A 21,785-nucleotide genomic window follows, 5' to 3' on the forward strand; every position below is an offset into this window, starting at 1 on the left:
CAAAGTAAATCTTGCATTTAGTGCAATTTTTGTACAAATTGATGTATGATATCTGGAACATTGTTGCTCTTCCTAGTCGGCTTGCTCCTGCTTTCTGTACATTTAAAAGAGCTTTTAAAACCCATCTTTTTAAACTTGCCTCCCGTGTCAATGTTTGTATCCATCTTTTACTTGCAGTTCCTATTTAATGTAGAGCACTGCATATTATGTTGGTGCTATATAAATCTTGTTTAATAATAATAATAATAATAATGAACAAAATGTATGATGTGAATAAGAACTCCTTTGACTTTTATAGTATTGCAAAAGGTAATGTTTTTGCTGAATGTGAAGGTTCTTAACAAGTTCTTACCCCTTCAGAATGATAGAGCAATAATCCACTTGGCTGCAGGGTTTTGAAGCTAAAACCTCCTTCAAAAGCATCAAAGGGAGCCAGCTTTTGACTGGATGCAATAAAGCTCTGTCCATTGAAATATGCTTTGCGGGACATCTGTGCAAACAAACAAATACCAAGGATTAATTTTTTAAGAATAGCTGTAGCTGTATAACAGATTTTTTATGGTAAGATAATATTTACTTGTTCTTTGATAACAAACCAGAAAGTAACGTGAGTCCAAGACAGAAATATAACTTTTTGCGGGAAGGATGTTCTGTGTATAGGATGATTTGATATATTGACCAATAGTATTTTTATCTGGTCCTGCTGACACATTCAGGGGATTTGTATGATTTGTCTCAATATTATTCCAATTACATAAAGCTGTTCTCTGGGATAATGCTGATGATTTAGCACTTGAAGCAGACAATTTGCATGTTTTTATTCATTCCACAATGTTGTGTGGCTGCAGAACTGCCACAATACAGTGGAGGCTACCAGTCTGCAGTTACCTATATGCAGCTTCTCTGTTCCTAGACCACACACAGTAAAAAAATTCAGTGATCAAAGGCATGACTATGTAGAGAATCATATGTCACCAATGCAGATAAGGTCCTAACAGACACTGACACTGTGCTCGGCAGCTTTACCTGGAATTGACATGCTAAAGGTCATTTATTACAGACTGTTTTTTAATGTTTAGAATAAAAAATGCTGCACGCCTGAACATTATTTTGTTGGTAGGACATCTTTCTTTCTTCCTATGATGTCTAGTATAATATAGTACAATAATCCATATATAATAAGAAAAAAAAAATCAAGTTTGGTTAGAGCCAAGTACAGCACAACGACCAGTAAAAGAGTTGGGTGCAAGCTAATGTGTGCATGTAAATATGGCAAATTTATTCATTACAGGGTAAGCATTTATTCATGAAATAGAACTTCCTGTATGAAGCTCATTTTTGTGATATTGCATCTGTAGTAATACAGTAACAAGAACTGGGGTTGTCTAATTCTGCAGACTATCCATATTTATAATAAGTTTATATGCATGAACAGTATTGCATACATACTTTATTCCTACATAAACCCAATAAAAGTTCAGTTTATATAAATTTGTTTTAATGCTTGTAAGATATTTGTGCTTAATTTACCTATTATTACTTGGTTTAATTATAGGTAATTAAACTAAATGAACAAGTGCACCCAAAGTTGGATGGAAACACCCAAAACCAAAGACTCAGAAGATATGGTGGAGCTCGATGTGGACATATCTAAGACATATAACAAGCTAGTCCACAGACTCCACTTTTCAGTGGATAAACCCTGTCATTTATTACTTCTGTAAGAAGCAGTGTGCATTTTCTTATTTCCTAAAATGTATATTACAGTGCATAAAAACAACTCTATCTAAGTTGTAATATTAAATAAAGGCAATTACAAGGGAGTCTTCTGGGCAACCATAGCTGATTCCAATTGTGTCTGGCTCTTCTAAGAGATTGAAATCTTTTTTCTGGAATTGGAAGCTCTTCATACATCCCCTGTATGGAATATCTGCAGCCACGTGAGCCTTTATACTGTGGAAAATAACAGGAAAATTATGTTAATATTAAGTATGTTAATGTTATAGAATAGTTGGCAGCAAGAACACTCCTATTACATTACTTCCTCGCTGGTTGTATAAGAAATATGTCCTTCTGCTGCTGCTTTCTTGCTGATGAGTGGGATTCTGTACAGGTGAGTAGTCTCCCTATTTTTGCTGACGAGCTGTATCCCACAACTGAATTGCTAATGTTACACTGGCCATTAGTTCCATTTAAATGTTCTACTACCTTTAAATACATGGGGCTGCAAACACTAGTTGACCGGATCTAAAGGTTGTTGTGTAATCTAGCCCTGCTCTTATCACTGTTATGGTTTATAAACTATAATGGGCATCTTTACTAGCCAAAATTAAGAAGGGAAGAGCAGGAAGTGGGACTACATAACTACCTTGTAACTTGTGGAGTTTTTTCAGTTTTTGATAAGCAATGTGATGGTGGACATTGAAGTAAATGAATCAAGCAAATCTGTCTGTCCCGTGGTTTACTCCATCAACAATCATACAGTTATTCCTTTAAGATCATACATTTTCTTGGAAAATTGGACAGATAGGTTGTTTGGGTTCACAATTGGCAGGAGGTCTTCTTGGGTGCAGTAAGCCTAAGAGGATAGGTTTGCATATATGATTTGACCAACTCCATTGCTTGAGGAATAGAATCAATAATAATATAAATTTCTCTAACAGACAGCTGAAACTGTATTATGGTATTGTAAGTCAGAAAATTACTGTCTATGAAAATACTGGGCAGTCTGCGGCCCTTAAATTGAACAACTCTATTGGAGGATGAGTCTGCATGTTCTGATTAGCATGGGTGTTTGGGACACAAAATGGCCTGTACAGAATTGCAGGTAAAACAGGTCTCAAATTATTTGCTAACTCAAGTTCAGAAAATAAGTCAACATTTTGACTTAAAAGTCCTCTGAAACTCTGTACATGTTACCTGGAGTTCCCTTTCAACTCACCTCTCTAAGATGGGTGCAGGAGCTCCTCCAATATAAATGTCAGTAAACGAAATAGCAGTCTTTTCATTGTCAACACTCTTCACATGTTTCCTGTCAACCACCAGAATCATCTTCTTGGAATTGTGATAGATTAAAGAGATCTAGGAAATGGAATTTGGCAGTAAAGTCTATGATCAAGCTGTGAGCCTCATTTGTGTAAATTGTCAACATATTTTTCAACTAGACACGCTTTAACACGCTGTGCGATAAACAAATAGATGTTCTCTGTATTCTTGGCGGTTAGGTCACTGACACAGGGCATATTTCTTATTCATATATAAATCAGTAGATACTTTATATTCACTTTATTGTAAGTCAGTGCCTGTTAGTGGGCTTTGAAGAATGATATACTATTGAAATATATACCTCATGGAATCTTGCATCATTGATCTGAGCTTTTTTCATTGAGTCATCCAGAAGAACAGGGCCATTACTAAACCCGAAATCATACAGAAGACGTAAGTAGCCATCTTGGATTTCCAAGCTAAAGAATTTTGTCTGGAAATAAGTGAATAAAAATTGAATAAACGGCATGGATACCAAGCATTTCCATATTTTCCTATTTTGGTAATCCTAGTGTTAAAACCAGGGTCGTACTCACTCCATTAACCATTAACATAACAAGAGCGTTGTCCACAGGTGTTCGAACTTCAATATCAAATCGAGTAACTTGAGTAAAGCGCCCCCTTCTTTCTATATTGTGTATTACAGCATAACCAGTGCCATCGAAGAAGTAGATTGCTGCGCGACTTTGAGTGAAGGCCAACTTATTTCTAAGACAGATAAAAGTATAAAGAACGTATCATATTTAATTCTTTTTTACATAAACATGCACTTTTAGGGTCATGACAACTGACATTTTGGTATTGGTGATGGGGGAACACACTCAGTGCCAAATGGTTAAAAAGATATGCTGAGGCTTTGATGATACTCTCAAGTTTGCAGATTTGAAAAGTCAAATCAGACTTCCTAAAACTCTGCAAACCTATTTACAAGGTTCTGTAAGCAAAAAAAAAAAAAAGTTCTCACAAAGTGCTCACAAAAGTGCTGAAGCAACTGGATCAGCATGAAACTAGTATTTTCAGAAATGTGCCTCACCAATGGCAGCTTACATTATTTTTTGGCACAGATTTTATTTCACTAGTTAGTTCCCATAGCTCTGCTTGAATCATATTGCAAACTCCATAGGGTCAGCAGCCTTTACATAGAATACAAGGCAATAATGTATTCTCTTTACAATTCACAGATGGGGTAGGGTGTAATGGGTCATCATCTGAAGAAAATATTTCCATTAAACAATACTTAAAGCTCAACTTCAGTGCCAACTTTTTCAATTGGTTTTGGATGATACGTAGAAAACTTGACCTCTGCCAAACTCTGCAAGCTGTTTTGTTGTTGTTTGTCTGTGTAAGTATTTTATGATACTTTTTGTCTATTTGAAAAGATGTTCATCCAAGGGGTTTACAGGAGTAAAAGCCTTTTTGCAATTTCCTTTATTTATAAAAAAGTGCAAATCCACTAAAAAGATTGCCACTTTTCAGGTTGATTTCTCTCTTTTGTTTGTTAATGCAACTTTACATGTGCTGTTCACCTTATTTATAAAGTGGTTATGCCAGATAACATATTACATTGTGCAAGCGAGGAATGCCATAGACCAGAAAGAAGATTAGTGATGTTTTTCAAACTGAAATTTCTTCATTTTTGCTGTTGTTTAAAGAGTGGAGAAGAGTTACCTCATTCATATGATTGGAGCCTTTGATGGACACTTTGAAGGTATTAAAATGGGCCTAATTTAATAAAGCTCTCCAAGGCTGGAGGGGATACACTTTCATCAGTGAAGCTGGCTGATACAGCAAACCTGGAATGGATTTCTGCAAAGTAATTTGCTATTTGCTAGCAAATATTTTGAATCCTGGATTAGATCCATTCCAGGTTTGCTGGATCACCCAGCTTCACTGAAGAAAGTGTATTCTCTCCAGCCTTGTAGAGCTTTAATAAATCAGGCCCAGTATCTCTGACCTGAGCCCAGAAAACTAACCTCTTCCCATTTTTATAAATATAATTGTGTAAAAGCAGCAAAATAGGCCTTTTATACTTGTTAAACGGCGACTGACAAAAGTCTGCAATAAGAATAATAATTGCTAATATATGTGGAGAGTAGGAAATTTAAAAATGCAGTTTGGTTTTCATAGCATTTTCTTTACCTGACACAAGGTGGCGCTGTGGCAGTGTTGATGTTATATGTGTTATGGAAATTATACAAACTGACAACATCATCATTTACAGCAGCAAGTTCCAGACAGCCAACAAAACCAGGTAGGTTCAAACTGGCCGGGAGCTGAAAAAAAAAACAAAAACCGGTAAACAAATGTAAATCAAACACAAGCAATATTGGCATACAGCCTGCTGAGATACTAACTGCAACAAATTGTGCCAAGTTGTCTCTTCAAGAGTAACCTCTACAAGAATGTTGCTGCCAGACAAATTTTGTGTTATTGATAAAGACATTGAGGGAAATCAATATTTCTCTGCTGCGACATAACTCATGATAATCATAAATTTTGATGTTACCTTTTATTGCATTGTTATTGTGTTAAATATGATATCACAAAGTTTAGCGGATGGACTACAGATAAACATTGCACAGATGTCAGGAGTCAGTCTCCGGCCTTTTTTTCTGCACCTGTGCATTGTTTGTAGACAGTGGGAGTATTAGATCAACTTAGAATAAGGATGATAAATGACACTCTAATACCTTCATTGGCCCTGATTTATTAAAGCTCTTCAAGGCTGGAGAAGAAACACTTTCATCAGTGAAGCTGGGTGATCCAGCAAACCTGGAATGGATCTGGTCCAGGATTGAGAACATTTGATAACAAATAGCAAATGACTTTGAAGAAATCCATTCCAGGTTTGCTGGATCACCCAGCTTCACTGGTGAAAATGTTTCTTCTTCAGCTTTGGAGAGCTTTAATAAATCAGGCCCTTTGTATCATTTTTTTTAATCTAATCTTTTGTTTTTGTTTACAGAAAAAAAGTTTGTAAAGTTTATGTGTACTACATAAGTACTAAGGCCCATGGACCTGGATGTGGATTTTGGACCTGGGCTTGGGCTTGAGATAACATTCACAATATCTGTTGTCCTAAATACTTTGGGGATGCAGAGGAAGAGTAAAAGAAAACACTCTCAAATTTTGTACCTTAAATTTTTCAGGAACTCCACCAACATAAAATACGGTATTATTAAGGTCAAGATCCAGAAGTGAGTCACTGCCAGAAGCCTCTCCCTTTTTAATGAATTTTTCCTCTGTTGCCCCAGTCTGACTAGGTACAGTTAGAAGTACTTTTCCATGTCTCCCCAGCCTGGAAGAAATAACAAAAAACATCTTACTCAAATTCCTGCAATATATACACAATGCTGTGTACCTGCATTATATATATATTCTTTCCTATTTGCTCCATATCTGGTTTCTTGCATATTTTGGATATTTAAAATTTCAGCACTAAACTATCCACATTTACCCTGAAAGGGGTCTGTTACCAATTCAAAGTATTTTATAGGTAAATAACATATGTTGTTTGTACAAAAAAATGTAAAGGGAGATTTTTGTTGAAATGAATGATGTGGGGTGTGTCTTTATTTTAATCTATATATTCAAGTATAGCATACCAGTGGCAAAACACATATTAAAAAAAATCTGGTGATCATGCCAGGGAAAATGTTTTTAAACACTTCTTTTTATCCCACATTTGCCTTTTTCCAATTGTTGGTCACTGTAATGCAAGTCAGCTGGACTTTTATTCACCACTTTTATACTACTTAATCTTTGCTTTATTTCAGTACTTCCTTTTTTATTTTAAATATATTTAGGAAACTTTTTTCTCCACTTTTACAGACATAAAAAGTCTGTTCTATAAATCTTCTGAGTTAAAACCAGTGAACAAAATTTAAGATGTGGACATTTTTTTATTTGGCATGAGACAGGGCAAGTATTCTTTAAATGGTTACTCATACTTCGGGCCACCTAGTCCAAGTAAAATGGAAACAAAACTCCTTTGCAATGAACTGTATCTGCCCCTGTCTACTGTAACAGCTGTATATACATATTGCTGCCTTTTAATGAAAATGCCTGTAGTGCACTTAGAAGAAAATGAAAATAAATCACCTTTCTATTTTCACAAGGCTAAAATATTCTGGCCATGTACTAATGGGCTTGGAGTCCAAGGGAATTTCAACATCCTCATTTCCCAAGTTGTATATGTAAACCAGGTTATTGCGCTTAATAGCAAGACCAATGTAATCCGATTTGCCCTAAAAAGAGATAAAAGTAATGTGAATGATTTTTGTTTAAAGACTTTAATATATACAAATACATTTATCTATATTTAACACAACTGAACTTTGCTACTTGAAATACTTAAAAATCCTGTGTTAGAACTTGGGGTCATTGATGTTGGATTAGTATCAGATCAATGGAAAGACCTTCATGTTACATTTGCTGGAAAGCTATGATGAGGTGTTAGGAGGAAGGAGTGCCTAGCTGTTACTTTGTTAATGGCATACAATTATTATCTTTACCATGGCTCTTCTGACTCTGTATTGGTGTGTTTTCAAAACTAACAATATTTTTTCACAATGTTAAGATTTTATTCTATTGTCATTATTGTTTTTCCAATTTCTGTCATCTAAACACACATCTAGAAAGTTGTCTAGAAAACCACTGTTGTGGTCAGCAACATCAACACAAAAAACAAAAGAATCTGAAAACCCAAATAGTATCAGCAAGGAATAAAAATGGTACAAAATGTTTGGGGTAAACTGATGAAAGTTTATAGATGCCTTCTCTGGCAAATCAACTTTATCCAAGAGAATAAATTTGCATTTCTCTAACCGACACAGCAATTGTCATTTAATTTGTGACTTCCTCCAAATCATTCTGGCTGGAGAAGTTTTTGGGGGTGAGATAAGGATTTAGTAATTCCCCTACTAGCTATGGAGAATTGCTGCATAAGTATTTTTTGTTGTTTTTTTCATGGTGGCCAGAGCAATATTTCCTGAACTTTAGTAGCCCTGGTAATTATGCCTAATTTTTCTAATATTTCCTTACATTTTTATGTCCAAGGTACATAATAAATCTGTCTTGAGGCTGTTGTTGATGTGCTTCTGGATTAATGTATAGATTTATGGATGAGTAGGCCTTTAGATCAGCTAGATTTGTTTTTAGATTGACATTAACTGCTGATTTACCACCAAACTTCATTGATACTTGAACCTGGAAATAGAAAAAAAAGATAATTTCAGTCATTTAGGAGGCTTAGTATAGAAAAGCATTCACACATTATCAGCAAACAAATGATGCATTGCGCTAGGTTTATTCACTTAATAGAGAATGTTCTTTTGGGGGTACTGATGATATACCATTGATATGATAAAGGACTTTGTAAAGCACTACATATTATGTCAGATCTATATGAATGCAAGTAAAAAATAAAATAAATCTGCACTAAGACTGCATACACATTAGGATAAGGAAATATACAGTATATTATGAAATATGTTGACAGATTGGTTGTAAATTTAAGATGAAGGAATAATTTGGAAATGCCCCCATACCTTACTGGCTACACTTCTTGTCTGGGCAATGAGCTCACGAATGCGGAGAATGCTGGATGAAATGTTGTTTGAAGGTAACTTGTGTTCCACAGTGCGCAGTTTATTCAGCAGTAATGGCATTACCTCTGTCAGGTTCCTCACTGCATTGTCAAGTAAATGACATAGGAAATAGAAACACAAAAGGTAGGATGATTAGGCAAAATATGTGAAAATAAATAAAAAGTGTTGTACTGCAAAGAAACCAATTACAATTCGCCTTTAACTAACCTGATAATTTTAAACAACATTCAACTGTTTGCTAAGGGTTAGTATACATTGTTCATAGTAAATGAGTCTGTAATATGTCAAGCTGTAATATTTAATATTATTGGCTCGAGCAGAATGTGCAGGAAGCATTTACAACTGAGTTATAAGCAGAAGCATCAAAACCTGAATTACTTAGTTCTTTTTTCCACATTTTTGCATTTTTTGACATTGGGTCGACCACCTCAGTCACCATGGTAGAAATATTCAGTGCCTTATCTGCTGTTAGTTTAGAATTTTGAAGACGTTTTCTGGTTCCATCTGTGTAAAAAGTGCAAACTTTAAATTGGTATATCTGGCATTAGAAACAATAGAGAGAATGGTCATGAGATTCCACTGCCATAGGCCATTTAAAGTAGCAGCTGTGTTACAATGGTAGTTGTTCCTGATTAAGAACAACTGTATGTAAAATACTTCATCTTTATTTACAAGAGCCTCTTAGTCCTCCAGTTTTCCATCAGGGCATGCTTTGCATCATCTTCCTTTGTGAGAACAATGCAAATCCAGCATTTGCAGGAATGGGACAATTTTAAAGCATACATACAAAAAACAGATATAACAGCTATCAATCCCTTTATCTATCACAATGGAAGAAAATGTTTTTTTAGATGTAAAAGAGAAGTTCACACTTTCATTTTTCTTACTGAATGGGAGCTTTGACAAAAATCATATTGGATGTGATTTGCCTAAAGAGGATAGACTGTGCATTATTACTAAATTTAGGGAAATGTTAGATTAATGATCGAGTTTCTGGCAGCAGTTCACCAGCATAAGGATCACTAAGATGATTCCATACTTTTTGAGTAGACTATAATTACTTCAGTAATACTAAAGTATTTGCATATGACAAACAAGCAGTGAAATCGCTTTATAAAAGCCATTATTTACCTCTGTAGCTACAGGAGTTTTGGAGACATTAATTAAAAGTTAAAAAATCATAACTTCCTAAATGCTAAAGAATTTATCTCACCAGTTAGGGAACAACATTTGCTTGTTTAGCCAGTACCTATACAAAAACAGGTGAGTGTTTGCATTATGTGCAAAGAACATAAAAAGAATTTACTTGCACTTAGGATTTGCTTTACTCCCTAAATGGACAATCACCTTGTAAAGTGAATAGTTTGATTTACATTGGTTTACATCGCAAAGTGAACATTACATCATTACATTACATTATCAAAATCTTAGTTCTGAAAATCTTTGATTTTTAGCAGCAATACATATATGTATATATATGGATTCATTTAAGAACAGTTTAGGTATCAGATGTGCTTTGCTTACCATCTTTTGTTGGTTGGAGCTGACCAATAATATTTGCCAATCTGTCATTCAAGATAGATTTTCTAGAATCAGCAGCATCAACTCGTTTTCGTGTCTCAGTAAAACCTAAATTACAAAATTGTTTAAAAATTAACAGAAGAATCCAACTACTATCAGACTATTGTTACTTACAATCTCAACACTAGTAATATATTAGATTAATTATTTTCCAGTGTTAACATTAAAGCCTTTAATAACTTAGCAAAAAGTATATCTTATACTATTATTTTATAATGCATGTATTATATTTGTTAGACTTTTTTTTTTTTTTATCTTCTGAGAGTGCTGTACTGAGTTCTGATAATGTACTTACTGATGACCTTTGAGTTTCGGAGGTCATAAGCTTGAGCAATGAGTCGATCACCTTCTCCCTTCTGATATTTAACTTGGTTATTGATGACATCCACTGCCTAGAAAGATAATGAATCTATTACCTAATTTTTTCAAATTTTTAAATGATAGTTATGTGGTTTGAAATATATTGTATATACACAAATTTAAACTGATCTGAATTTAAACCGAGGCACCCACTTTTGCCTAAAAAAAATTGGAAAAATACTTTGACTCAAGTATAAACCTATCAATAAAAATACCAATATTTGAATGTGAATTAATACATCCATAGTGCATTATTTTTTACCAATAGTAAAATCACATGGACTGCCCTACAGCAGTAAAGTAGATGGTAATTTGGAGTTGGGTATATTGAGTCATTTGCTCCCAAATTATCTTTTTGAGGTTGTTGGCCACCAATAGATTACACTGCATCCTCATGTAATGTGTGTTACAAACAGTTTGGCCCTGATTTATTAAAGCTCTCCAAGGCTGCAGAGAATACACTTTGATCAGTGAAGCTGGGTGATCCAGCAAACCTGGATTGGATATGGTCCAGGATTCAAAACATTTGCTAGCAAATAGCAAATGATTTTAAGGAATCCATTCCAGGTTTTCAGGATCACCCAGCTTCACCAATCAAAGTGTATTTTCTCCAGCCTTGGAGAGCTGTAGTAAATCAGGGCCTTTGTCTTTAACATTTATGATCTGTCAAACGGCATACAAATGCAGTTCCAAGACCTGCCACTGGGTGTCACTTGAGTATAAACCAAGATTCCTTTTCTAATGATATTTTGAGGGCAAAAATACTTAAAATCTTGATTGGTATTTAGGTACATATGGCAGATCCTTACTTGTGTTAAAGCATTGGTCTGACACTTCCCCTCTTTTTCCTCATAATACAAATTTGTGTGAAGACATTTTTGCTAAAGTGTTTAATTGAATAATAGTCTTTTCTACTGAGAGAAAACGGTATATTAGGACATTTCTCCAAACCAGAAACAGTTACAAGCTATAACATTTTATTGTTAAAGGACTTTAAAGAGATAAACTATCTTTAAGTCTTGATACATCATACTTACTTTTCTGAAAGTGAGATTTTTTTGTTCATGCTTTGAAATGTCAAACTATTTTTTTTTAAAAACTCAACAGATCATAGGCTAAACAGTACTTGGGGAATGACAAATGGCAGAGGGATATCCTTGGAAAGACCAGGTAATATACATTGTCTGTAACCCCTGCTCTTCCCTTGCAATGTCTAGTTTCAGTACACCTTTTGAAAGGTTGAAATTATATCTCTGCAGCAAAAAAAATAATCTTTCCTTTTTTTCTCTACATGGAACACTACATAGATACAATGCAGGCTTTGTTCCAAAAGGGAAAGAAATATCTCTTCAGTCTGCATAATAAACACAATAATTAAAAGTTTACTGCAGAGCAATGTGGATAAATGAGCTGACATTAACACCCGAGAACTAGAAGATCACAGTCATGGAATGGTTAGGAACAGGTGCTGAGAGCAACAGGGATTCAGTAAACAGTGGAAAGCATTGTAACTTACATCTTTAGCTCTGTCAGCAGCATTCTCAGCCATAACAGATGTCTCATTGGCATCTTCAACAAGAGTTACGATTTTCTCATACACATTGAAAGCATCAAGAGCTTTTTGGACCAATCCGTTTGTGTCAACATTCTTCAAGTCACTGTTATTGGAAAAATGTTTAGGTTTTATCACATACATATGTTTTTGAGTAAAAAAATCTATGTCTACAAAATTTTACCAAGTCTGGGCCAATGAACTTTCCCTATTTGCTTATTTTTTATCTGCTAAACATATCATTGAAAACTTTCTGTAATACCTTTCCGATAAGTTCCACAAATACCTGCTGATCTGCCAGAAATCATGTGGGCTAATTAATTCCTGTGCCTCTGCCTGTACACAAGAAGAGGCTAAGAAAAATGGGGGGGGGGGGGGGATGTTAAAATTTTCAGTCTTTGTCTATTGGGGATTTTCCCCTTATTTCCTTGTACCTTTGATGCTAAATATAGTGGCGGTGGGGTTTATGGTTATCTTTAGGACATGACATGACATTATCTTTAGGACATGTTATTTTTGGACATGTCCAAACAGTAAGAGTAAAAACATTTTAAGCCTCAGAAATTCAGTTTTATTTTGTCTTTTCAAAAGAAACCTAGTGCTTCCATTTTACAGACATTTCAACTTATGGACAGTGCAAGCTGTAGTTAGTAGACAACAGAGGGTGTTGTCACAAGTACTCCATTAGTGCTCAATATGACCTTTATTTGATTATAAGTGGACATCTTTATCAGGCAACACTGGCTGTATCCCCTTTGGAGAGGTTTACTATAGCATCATTTACTGATTCTGTAATAGAGACAAAGGCCCTAATTTATTATAGCTCTCCAAGGCTGGAGAGAATACACTTTCACCAGTGAAGCTGGGTGATCCAACAAACCTGGGATGGATCTGGTCCAGGATTCAAAGCATTTGCTAGCAAAAAGCAAATTACATTGAAGAAATCCATTCCAGGTTTGCTTGATCACCTAGCTTCACTGGTGAAAGTGTATTCTCTCCAGCCTTGGAGAGCTTTAATAAATCAGGCCCAAAGTATCTAACCTGCTAGAATCTAATATATAAACTATTACTTTGCACAAATGTTTACACAGGTATGTTCAGCATCCTACTGTGCTATATCCAGGCCGTTGTTGTAGGATTATATACCACACATTTACTTTTATTCATGGTACCCAAAAGCTGTATATATGGAAGATTTTAAAGTCTTGTTCACTTACCCTTTCAGTCCATCGGCATGCCTTTGAAGTACCAGTGCATGATCTACAGCCTGCCGAACTAGGTCTTCAACATTATCCGATAGGTTAGCTATTCTCTCCTGCAGCCCAATTTTAGCTCCATCTATTTCAGCATGGTGACCGGACATGTTCTGTGTTAAAATGATAAAGAAATAGGAGTGAGTCCACTGAAAATGTCTTCCAGTTTTAGTGAATATTGCAGAGATAAACCACCTCACAATTTTTAAAAGGATTGCAGGAGAGGGAACTATGCTAGGAGATTACAAGAAAATATATTGTCAGCTCATAGTTAGAGAGGGGTGGGAGGGAGAGGTGGGGGAGGGGTTGTTGTGATCCCAAAAATATGGTTTAACTTTTATTGGGAAACTAATGTAGTCCCCACACCTAAGGATTTGGAAGTTGCAATGATTATTTTTTAAAATAAACTTTCAAGTAACTCACTGTTTTTCAAGTATCCTTGACAATATAAATCAGTGACTTGCTTGATGTCTTCATGCCCATCTGTCTTCAATTGACTTTTAAATTATGGAGAATTATCAATATTTTTGTAGTACAGTGGCTGTACCTTCCTTTTTTTCTCCCTGTACAGGTTAGTCAGTCTGGTCTAACTAATTTAAAACCAACTGCCCTGATTTATTAAATTGTAATACATTGGATGAATTACAGTAAATAATGATCTGTGACGTCTCCTGTATTCAGCATTGCTTTCTACTGTATTTGCAACTTTTCTCCCTTTAGACTTTTTAGATTTACATTTCTTGGAAATTTCAAATTGCATGAAACATGTCAAAGCATTGTTCACAGTTGTGCTCCAAGTGAAGCAAAGGTGAATTCAAAATGGCTCCAGTATAGCTATGATTGTCTTCTTCTGAAATGCTAGTTGCTTGGCTGAGTCACCAGTCCAAAAAAGCATCTGTGTGCAGTTTTGAAATTCTGATAGGTATATGTGATCAGTAACATGTGATAAAGCAATATGGCTGCTAATAGTTACAAAAAACAAACAAATATTATTTGTGCTTATTTGTCACAATACTGTACCTTGATCATGTCATTTATATCTTCAATGATCACGTGGGTATCATTCAGTGTTATCTGGGCTTCTTTCAAGGCATCATTTGTAGATGTTGCTGCTTCATTTACGCTTGCTATTTGATCCTAATAGGAAATTTACGTGTCATTAGGCCATTGAAACTCACACATATATTAATAATTCATTGCTTAGTTAATGGTGATTTATGTGGAAAGTGCAGTAAACCATAGGAACCAACTAGAAATAATCTTTTATTACATTGACCGCACATTTAAAGATCATGAGCAAGAGATTTACAGGTCGCACAGAACTTGAACCCCTGACTGTAGATGGTAAAGCTGAAGTTTCCATGTTTATGAATATTAAATTGCTTTAACCAAAGTATTTTCAAAATGAACAGAATAGTAATAAGGAAATGTATATTAAAAGACATAAAAGTGCTGGAAACCAAACTGATTTGTTCTCATGAGTTACTGCATATGATTAGTTCCTGCTTTTTGCAGTATGATGTTAAAAAGACACTCTGTATTTAATTTAAATCCTAGAACTTTCAAATTTGATATAATAGAAAATGAAGTGCTGGCAAACTAAAAACTATAATCAAAATGATCTTACATCTTGCATAAGAAGTTTACGACTGTTTTCTGTGTTTTTATTAGTTGTTTGCATGATATTGTTGCGAGATTCCTTTATGAACTCTTGGAGATCCAATAGCTTGTTATTGTATTCATCAATGGGCTCCAGTACAATAGGAAACAGAGACATTGTATTGTTGAGTTTCTGCACCCAATCTTCTTGGACTTCACTTAACACTGCAAAATTAAAAGATCACATTACAATATAATATATGGTAATATTCTACTAATTCTATAAAAATGAAAACATGTGTTAGGACTAAAAAGGACATTGTATTATAATCAGATTACAAGAAAACTATTTGTAAACAAAATTACTTTTCCGTTTAATAACATTACATGCAGACATTGCCAACTCAACTGTCTCATATTTCCTAATTTCTCAATCTGAATTCTGCTCTGTAGATGTTCAAAGCTCAGGGAGCAAAGATGAAGCTTACTGTCTTGTTTACAGTACTCTCCCTTTCTTTGTTGTGTTGTGAAACTTCAGGCAATGAGATTGGTAAAGATCATATTCTATTGATCAGCTCCTATTCTACATTGGCTTTGGGGAAAAAAGATAGCCAACATTTGTAATTAAATAACCAACAGACTAAGAACACTGCCAAACCTTGTCCATCTTCACAGTCTCCCACTATATCAGCACAGAGTGGTTAAACCTGGCTAACACACATTCACACATTTTAATATCTATAGAAAAACTATTGATCAGTTATTGTGAAGTATACTGTGTAAGGGTTTAGCTTCAAACACAGCACACATAAATGCATTCTTATCTCAGTTTTGATACATTGAAGAATAAAAGTCTCTTTCCACTTTATATTGAGCAGAATTCAAAACTGAAGACACTGGCATCCTGCCCCCACTGAGCTAGTGGTAACACAAAAGCCCCTCTACATGCACGCCATTCTCAAACAACCACTTCTTGTTTTAAAGCCACCTGTCTTAAAATCTTATGTCCAAAAAAACCACCATAGCCTTGATGGTATATATACTCCATTACAAACCATACACTCAGTTACCTGGGAATTCTTGCCACAACTGTTAAAATTTATTTTTTTTTCATACCTATACAATGACATTCCCCTACACCATTCAGAATACACTAAAGTAGGATAGAGTTCATGTGAAACTATGACCAATGTTCATTTCATGGTGGGATTTATTCAATTTGGCCAGATTCACCTAATCAGGTCCATGACAGCAAATTTAGAAATGGATTCTTTATATGAACAAAGAACTAAGCTTACGTTTTAACTAGGCAGAAAAAAGCAGATTATTTTAAACAACAAATGGTGTAAATGCAGTAAGACATTACCTGGATTCCAGACAGAGCATGGCATTTGAGCTTTTTTTTTTGAGCCAAGAGTTATACTAGAACTTTAATATGGCATGCATAGTGGCCCACCCATTTTCTTTTGTTAAACGTCTTCATAACACCCAAATAAAGTAAAAAAAAACTGTACATACTCATAGATACTCAATAAATGTATCTAAAACAATTAAAAAAACAACAGTGGATAAAATTAAGGCAACTCTGATGGACATGATGGATGGATTTCAGCAGATTCTTGTTCCATGGACACATTGGAAAAAAGAACAAATAACTTCAAAGAGAAAAACCTGCATCAACTTTGCAACAATGTATGTCTACTCATAAAATAAATTTGCCAACTTACAGTCTTCGGCATTTTCTGCTTCTTCTTTGACCAGCCTTTTTGGAAGGTTAAAATGTAGTACTGACAGTTCCTTAAGCATTTGCTCTGCTTCCTTCATGTTTTTAATTCGATCTGTTGGGCTAACTTCACCTTGCAAGGATTCATAATGTTTCAGTTTAATAAGTGTCCCTGTAAAAGGAAGGCAGATAAGTTTAGAAAATTGTACATATTGTGGATATTTAGTTGCACCATCTAGCCACTAGTGTGAACATCACAATACACTTCTGTTGGTTCACAGAAATCCATACTAGTGCATGAAAGCCCCAGATGTCCCCACTTGTGTAGCAAGGGCCCACATAGATAGATGTTAGGGAACAGAGGAGCATTTTACTAATGCCTTTCATCAGCTTCTTACACACACAAGCCCAAACAGGGGTTTATGGCAGAAGGGACCTTACCTATCCCTTTCTGTGATAATGACCTGTCTTATCATGTATTCCTAAAAGGGTTTTGCAGTGTTTAAGCACATTTGGCCAATTAAACTGGTATGATGTCCACCACTTTGCTTTTTTATACTATTCATATTTATGTATCAACTGGATTGTTACTGTACAATTTGCCATTTTGAGTTTTGTTGGGGGTTTAGATTGCAGTTGATTTGCAAGATGAACAGTCTGAACGTCTTTAGTAAATTAACTCTATTGCTTCTGATTGATTGTAGGTTACTGCACTTTGTACACTGCTCTGAACCATTATAAACTGGTCTCAATAGATTTTGTCATATTTTGTAGGGTGTGAATAGCTCATTTGATATGATACTTTCAAACATAAGCAGTTTGAAGAAGAATATGCTTCATACCTTTGATCTCATCTTCAATGTCACTAACTTGTTCTGCAGTCATCTTTGCACGGCTCATCGTTTCCATAGTTTCCTTGTGTATCAGCTGGCCTTTCATCTCTGCAAGATTTCCCTGCAAATGGCCAGTGTTAGCATAAGTTCACAATGTCATATTCTGCAAGAGTACACAACGCATTCCATGGACAGCTGGATGCATACTGCTCCCCCATGATTCCACATTAAACATTGATCTTGGATATACATATATATATTATTACAAACACAAAAATATATTGTTACAAACACACACATGACCTACAAACTGCATTATTTACATGTATATGTTTTCTATAATTAACTTGTCATTAAAAGTATACCAAACCTAAAATTAAAATATGTAAACAAAGCAACAAACACCATAGCAGTACAGAATATAAAATATTTCATATTTGTGTAACTGCTGTGTCACCTTTTCCTCTGTTAGTGGCCCTGATAGGTTAACTGGAAAAGGGTTAAAGACTTCAAATGGCATTGTGCCGTGTACTTCTAAGGGATCACTGGGAGATATATCAGCTATCTGACTGAAAGGGTAATGATGGAAAATATCCCTTTTGCATTAAGTTGAGTATAATATTGGTTGGCTAAAAAACGATATTGGCTGAGTTTTTCAGGAGCTAATAAAAATACATAGTAAGTTTTTTCACTGTGACAATGTGAGCACATAGTACTGATGTCTATCATATACTAACCTTCTCAGCTACATCACTTATTTCAGTTTCAAGGAGTTCTGCTTCAGTTTCAATGTTAGAAATCTGGAGATCTTCAAACAATGAGTGGTTCTTCTTGTCATGCAGATTTTCCTTATAATTACACAATAAAAGTTTATCATTTTACAGTATGTTCCATAAATTGAAAGTGAATACAACATATGTAGTACTTACGACCTATGGTATATAGCAGTGTTTCTCAACCAGGGTTCCTCCAGTGGTTGCCAGGAGTCCCTCCAATTATATTTTTTTCTGTAAGGGTAGCAACCTTCCTAATGGCCAACAATGTAAGAGGGATTTTTTTTACTGACCACCACCCTAATATAGTTTGAGCTGTGGATATAGGTAATATAGCAGGGGTCTCCTAAAGACCTGAAAGTTATCTGAAGGGGTTTCCCCATGTTAAAAAGGTCGAGAAACACTGGCATATAGTATATCAACTTGCATACAAAATACATAATTTTTACCAAATGTTGCAATTTAAATGTAGTTGGATTATAAAAGAAAATCACATCTCATCAGTCATAACCACCACCCCAAACAAAATTGTATACAAGACTATTGCCAGCCTATAACAACAACTGAGACCCCCTAAGTCCCTGGGTTTAAATCCATCTTTGTGAGCTCCCCTCTCCCTTTTTCTTAAAGTTAACACTTCTCAGCACACATTGCACAAAATAGTATACATTGCCGATGGGTTTAATTGGCACCACCTATACATATTTACACTCTTCAAGGAGATGCATTTTCAACGTGCATAAAGCTCCTTTATTTGTACAAACCCCCCAGCATATACATTTTTGAGATAGTTGACTTCAAGGATTATTTGTAGTGAAACAGTTTTTATTTAAATATTTTTTATTTAAATTTTTTTTTATTTAAATTGTATTTGTCATCTTGTATATCATGTTTTTTTTTTTCTCTACAATCAACATTGAGATGTGTCAATAAGATTCACTTGTTTATATTTTATTAACATTTTGATATGGTAAGAAATAAAAGCAAAAAAGAAATTGCTCATATTTCCATGAGTGATGAGATACAAAATTAGCATTGACATATGCTGTGACATTTTAAAAATGATATCATCCAATGCCGTTTCTGATATTTACAATGTTTTTGTAGAAGCTCTTTCCCAAAATATTTTGTTATAGGATATTACATTACTAATACATTAACAATATCATCATAGAGACAGCAATCAATGGCACACCATAAACCAGCAAAGTAAAAATGATCAGAATCAATACCGTGAGTTGGATGACTGATGAGTTAATGCTACTGAGGAGTCTGTTAACTGCCACTCCAGTGGATATACTACTGATAGTTGATCTGGTATTATTTATTAATAAATCAGTAAGTCTGAGGTCATCAATAAGGTCCCAGATACATTTATCACAATCTAGTAAAAAAAGAGAACAATTATTAGTTACAGATTATATACAAAACAATATTTTGGGTAAAGTAGAATTGTTTTAGTATTCTATTTACATCTACTAAAGTTATCTATCTCTGTCCTGGGTAATAGATGACATTTTCCAGGTGAGTTTGTCTGGGGCCAAATATAAAATGCCCTTGTAAAGGTTTTGGATATTTTACCCAAAGTTATATTTCACCATAGCATATATGGACGATGCTACTAATGGTTAGCAGAGCATTTGGTCTCCACTAACAAACTCCATCATGCATGTATAAGTTTTACTGTATGCAATGTCTTTAGAAGGCAACAGCTGGCATACAGACAAAAGATCAAAGCAATGTACTAGTTCTATAGACAAAAATGTAATCTGTAGAACAAGCAGAATATGGGTGGGCAGGTGGCATGCAAACAAATGCTAACTTGGGCAGAAGTAGGCCTGCCATGAATGTAGTTTATATTCAGTAAATGTTGTGAATGTAACGTACATACCAATATGAAATACCAAAGAAATCAATATCACAGCCTATTAGGCAATATGTACATACTTTAGCTAAATGAATTAATAAGAATACATGTTGCATACAGCATATTTCACAGTGGTCTATCTATCTATCCATAGGTTTGCAGTTGCGGTTAGATCACCCAGGTTCTCCCATGATAATCTATCTTCTGCAGTCTTGGTGAGCTTTAATAAATCAGGGCCATTATGCTGTATATGAAAATGAGTGAGTATACCAGAAAAAATAAAAACATTTTAGTGAGAGACAAACTTGGAATCATTGCTCAGTGTCTTTTGTTCCTCTGTCTCCATTTTTAGCCAGTTTGCTCTCTAGTTTGCTGTAAATATTTATAGATAATATTTCCCAGGTTTACATTCATCTTGTAGTCCATCTTTCCAGTTTTACACTTTACTAACTCCAGCTGCATCCTAAATCAAGGTATACCTAAAGTTAACAGCTGATATTGAATTCTGCAATATTCCCCAGGTGAGCCATAACTGCATTTTCTTCCCTGTCCCTTCATTTCTCTAAATTTAATGCCAGACTTTGAAGATGTGGGAAAAGAGCCATGTTCTCCATCATTACTCAGTTAACAACTTACCAAATGAACAGACTGATCCACTTGGGGAATCAGGATCCTCTAGTAGACATTCTCCTGTTTTATTGTTACATGGTCCTCCACCACAGTTGCATTCTAGAAGAAATGCAATAAAGGGTGATAATGAGTAAACTATAATAGAACAGGAAAGACATACACATGTTTAAGATTACACATAATACCAAACATCCGTGCACACTGGAAGCACTCCTCATCACTGTAAAGCGAGAGCACTTCTTTTTTTATCAGAATGAATACTGACTATTAGAATGAGGTACCAGCATTTAGCTAATCTAAGTTTTTTTTTAATAAAGAGATTTTAAATGATCTTCATGGCATATAAACCCTAGTTTTTTTTACTGGTTCACAGTTGTGGTAAAGAGATATATGATACATACATTCCTCTTACTTGTTCACTGGGGCAGAAGGAAACAATATATTTGCCTCCATGTGACAATTAATGTTGTACATAACTACTCTGATTCTCTTTCCACTCACCTACAGCAGAACATACAATTATTATTATTATTAGCCAGTATTTATATAGTGTTGACATATTACACAGCCCTTTACAAAGTCTATAGCCATGTCTAAAGTGCTTTGCACGTTGGGTTTTGTGCACTTTCTGGTAATAAAGGTCAATGGAAAAGCAAAAAGCAACATGAAGGTGGTTGATGCAGGTCATATGTATCTGTCAGTAAACTCAAAATGATCAACTGATTTGCATGCATGTTGATCCAACCCAGCTGAAATCTCAACATGGCAAACTGATTTGCTGATTTTTAAAATAGAATCTCATGTTTTGCTATCTAAATATACTATTGTATTTTAATTTTTTCCTATTATACACATTCGCGGTGATGTTTATAAAAAAATGATTTAGAGAGCAATTACTAACAACAACAATAATCACCATCAAAGCTTTATGGATAGTAGTGTGATCACCAGATAATTGAC

The 21,785-nt window shown here is 34.8% G+C and overlaps 1 protein-coding gene across 1 annotated transcript in view; it reads right to left on the reverse strand.

The window, feature by feature from the left end:
• The window catches only part of LAMA4 (laminin subunit alpha 4), a 60,970-nt gene that overhangs the window by 10,263 nt on the left and 28,922 nt on the right, over nt 1-21,785 (reverse strand). Inside the window, exons 8-29 of the mRNA XM_072408777.1 lie at nt 20,832-20,924; nt 19,561-19,712; nt 18,293-18,403; nt 17,565-17,676; nt 16,727-16,894; nt 15,028-15,224; nt 14,421-14,537; nt 13,365-13,513; nt 12,112-12,253; nt 10,531-10,627; nt 10,179-10,283; nt 8,973-9,158; nt 8,595-8,734; nt 8,089-8,253; nt 7,147-7,292; nt 6,181-6,343; nt 5,185-5,318; nt 3,582-3,753; nt 3,347-3,478; nt 2,942-3,081; nt 1,818-1,953; nt 353-490 (exon numbers count right to left, since the gene is read on the reverse strand). Coding sequence (XP_072264878.1) covers nt 353-490; nt 1,818-1,953; nt 2,942-3,081; nt 3,347-3,478; nt 3,582-3,753; nt 5,185-5,318; nt 6,181-6,343; nt 7,147-7,292; nt 8,089-8,253; nt 8,595-8,734; nt 8,973-9,158; nt 10,179-10,283; nt 10,531-10,627; nt 12,112-12,253; nt 13,365-13,513; nt 14,421-14,537; nt 15,028-15,224; nt 16,727-16,894; nt 17,565-17,676; nt 18,293-18,403; nt 19,561-19,712; nt 20,832-20,924 — 3,095 coding nt within the window. The remainder of the gene's footprint in view (nt 1-352; nt 491-1,817; nt 1,954-2,941; nt 3,082-3,346; nt 3,479-3,581; nt 3,754-5,184; nt 5,319-6,180; nt 6,344-7,146; nt 7,293-8,088; nt 8,254-8,594; nt 8,735-8,972; nt 9,159-10,178; nt 10,284-10,530; nt 10,628-12,111; nt 12,254-13,364; nt 13,514-14,420; nt 14,538-15,027; nt 15,225-16,726; nt 16,895-17,564; nt 17,677-18,292; nt 18,404-19,560; nt 19,713-20,831; nt 20,925-21,785) is intronic.

Source organism: Pyxicephalus adspersus, chromosome 4, assembly GCF_032062135.1.
Source record: "Pyxicephalus adspersus chromosome 4, UCB_Pads_2.0, whole genome shotgun sequence".
Lineage (NCBI taxonomy): Eukaryota > Metazoa > Chordata > Amphibia > Anura > Pyxicephalidae > Pyxicephalus > Pyxicephalus adspersus.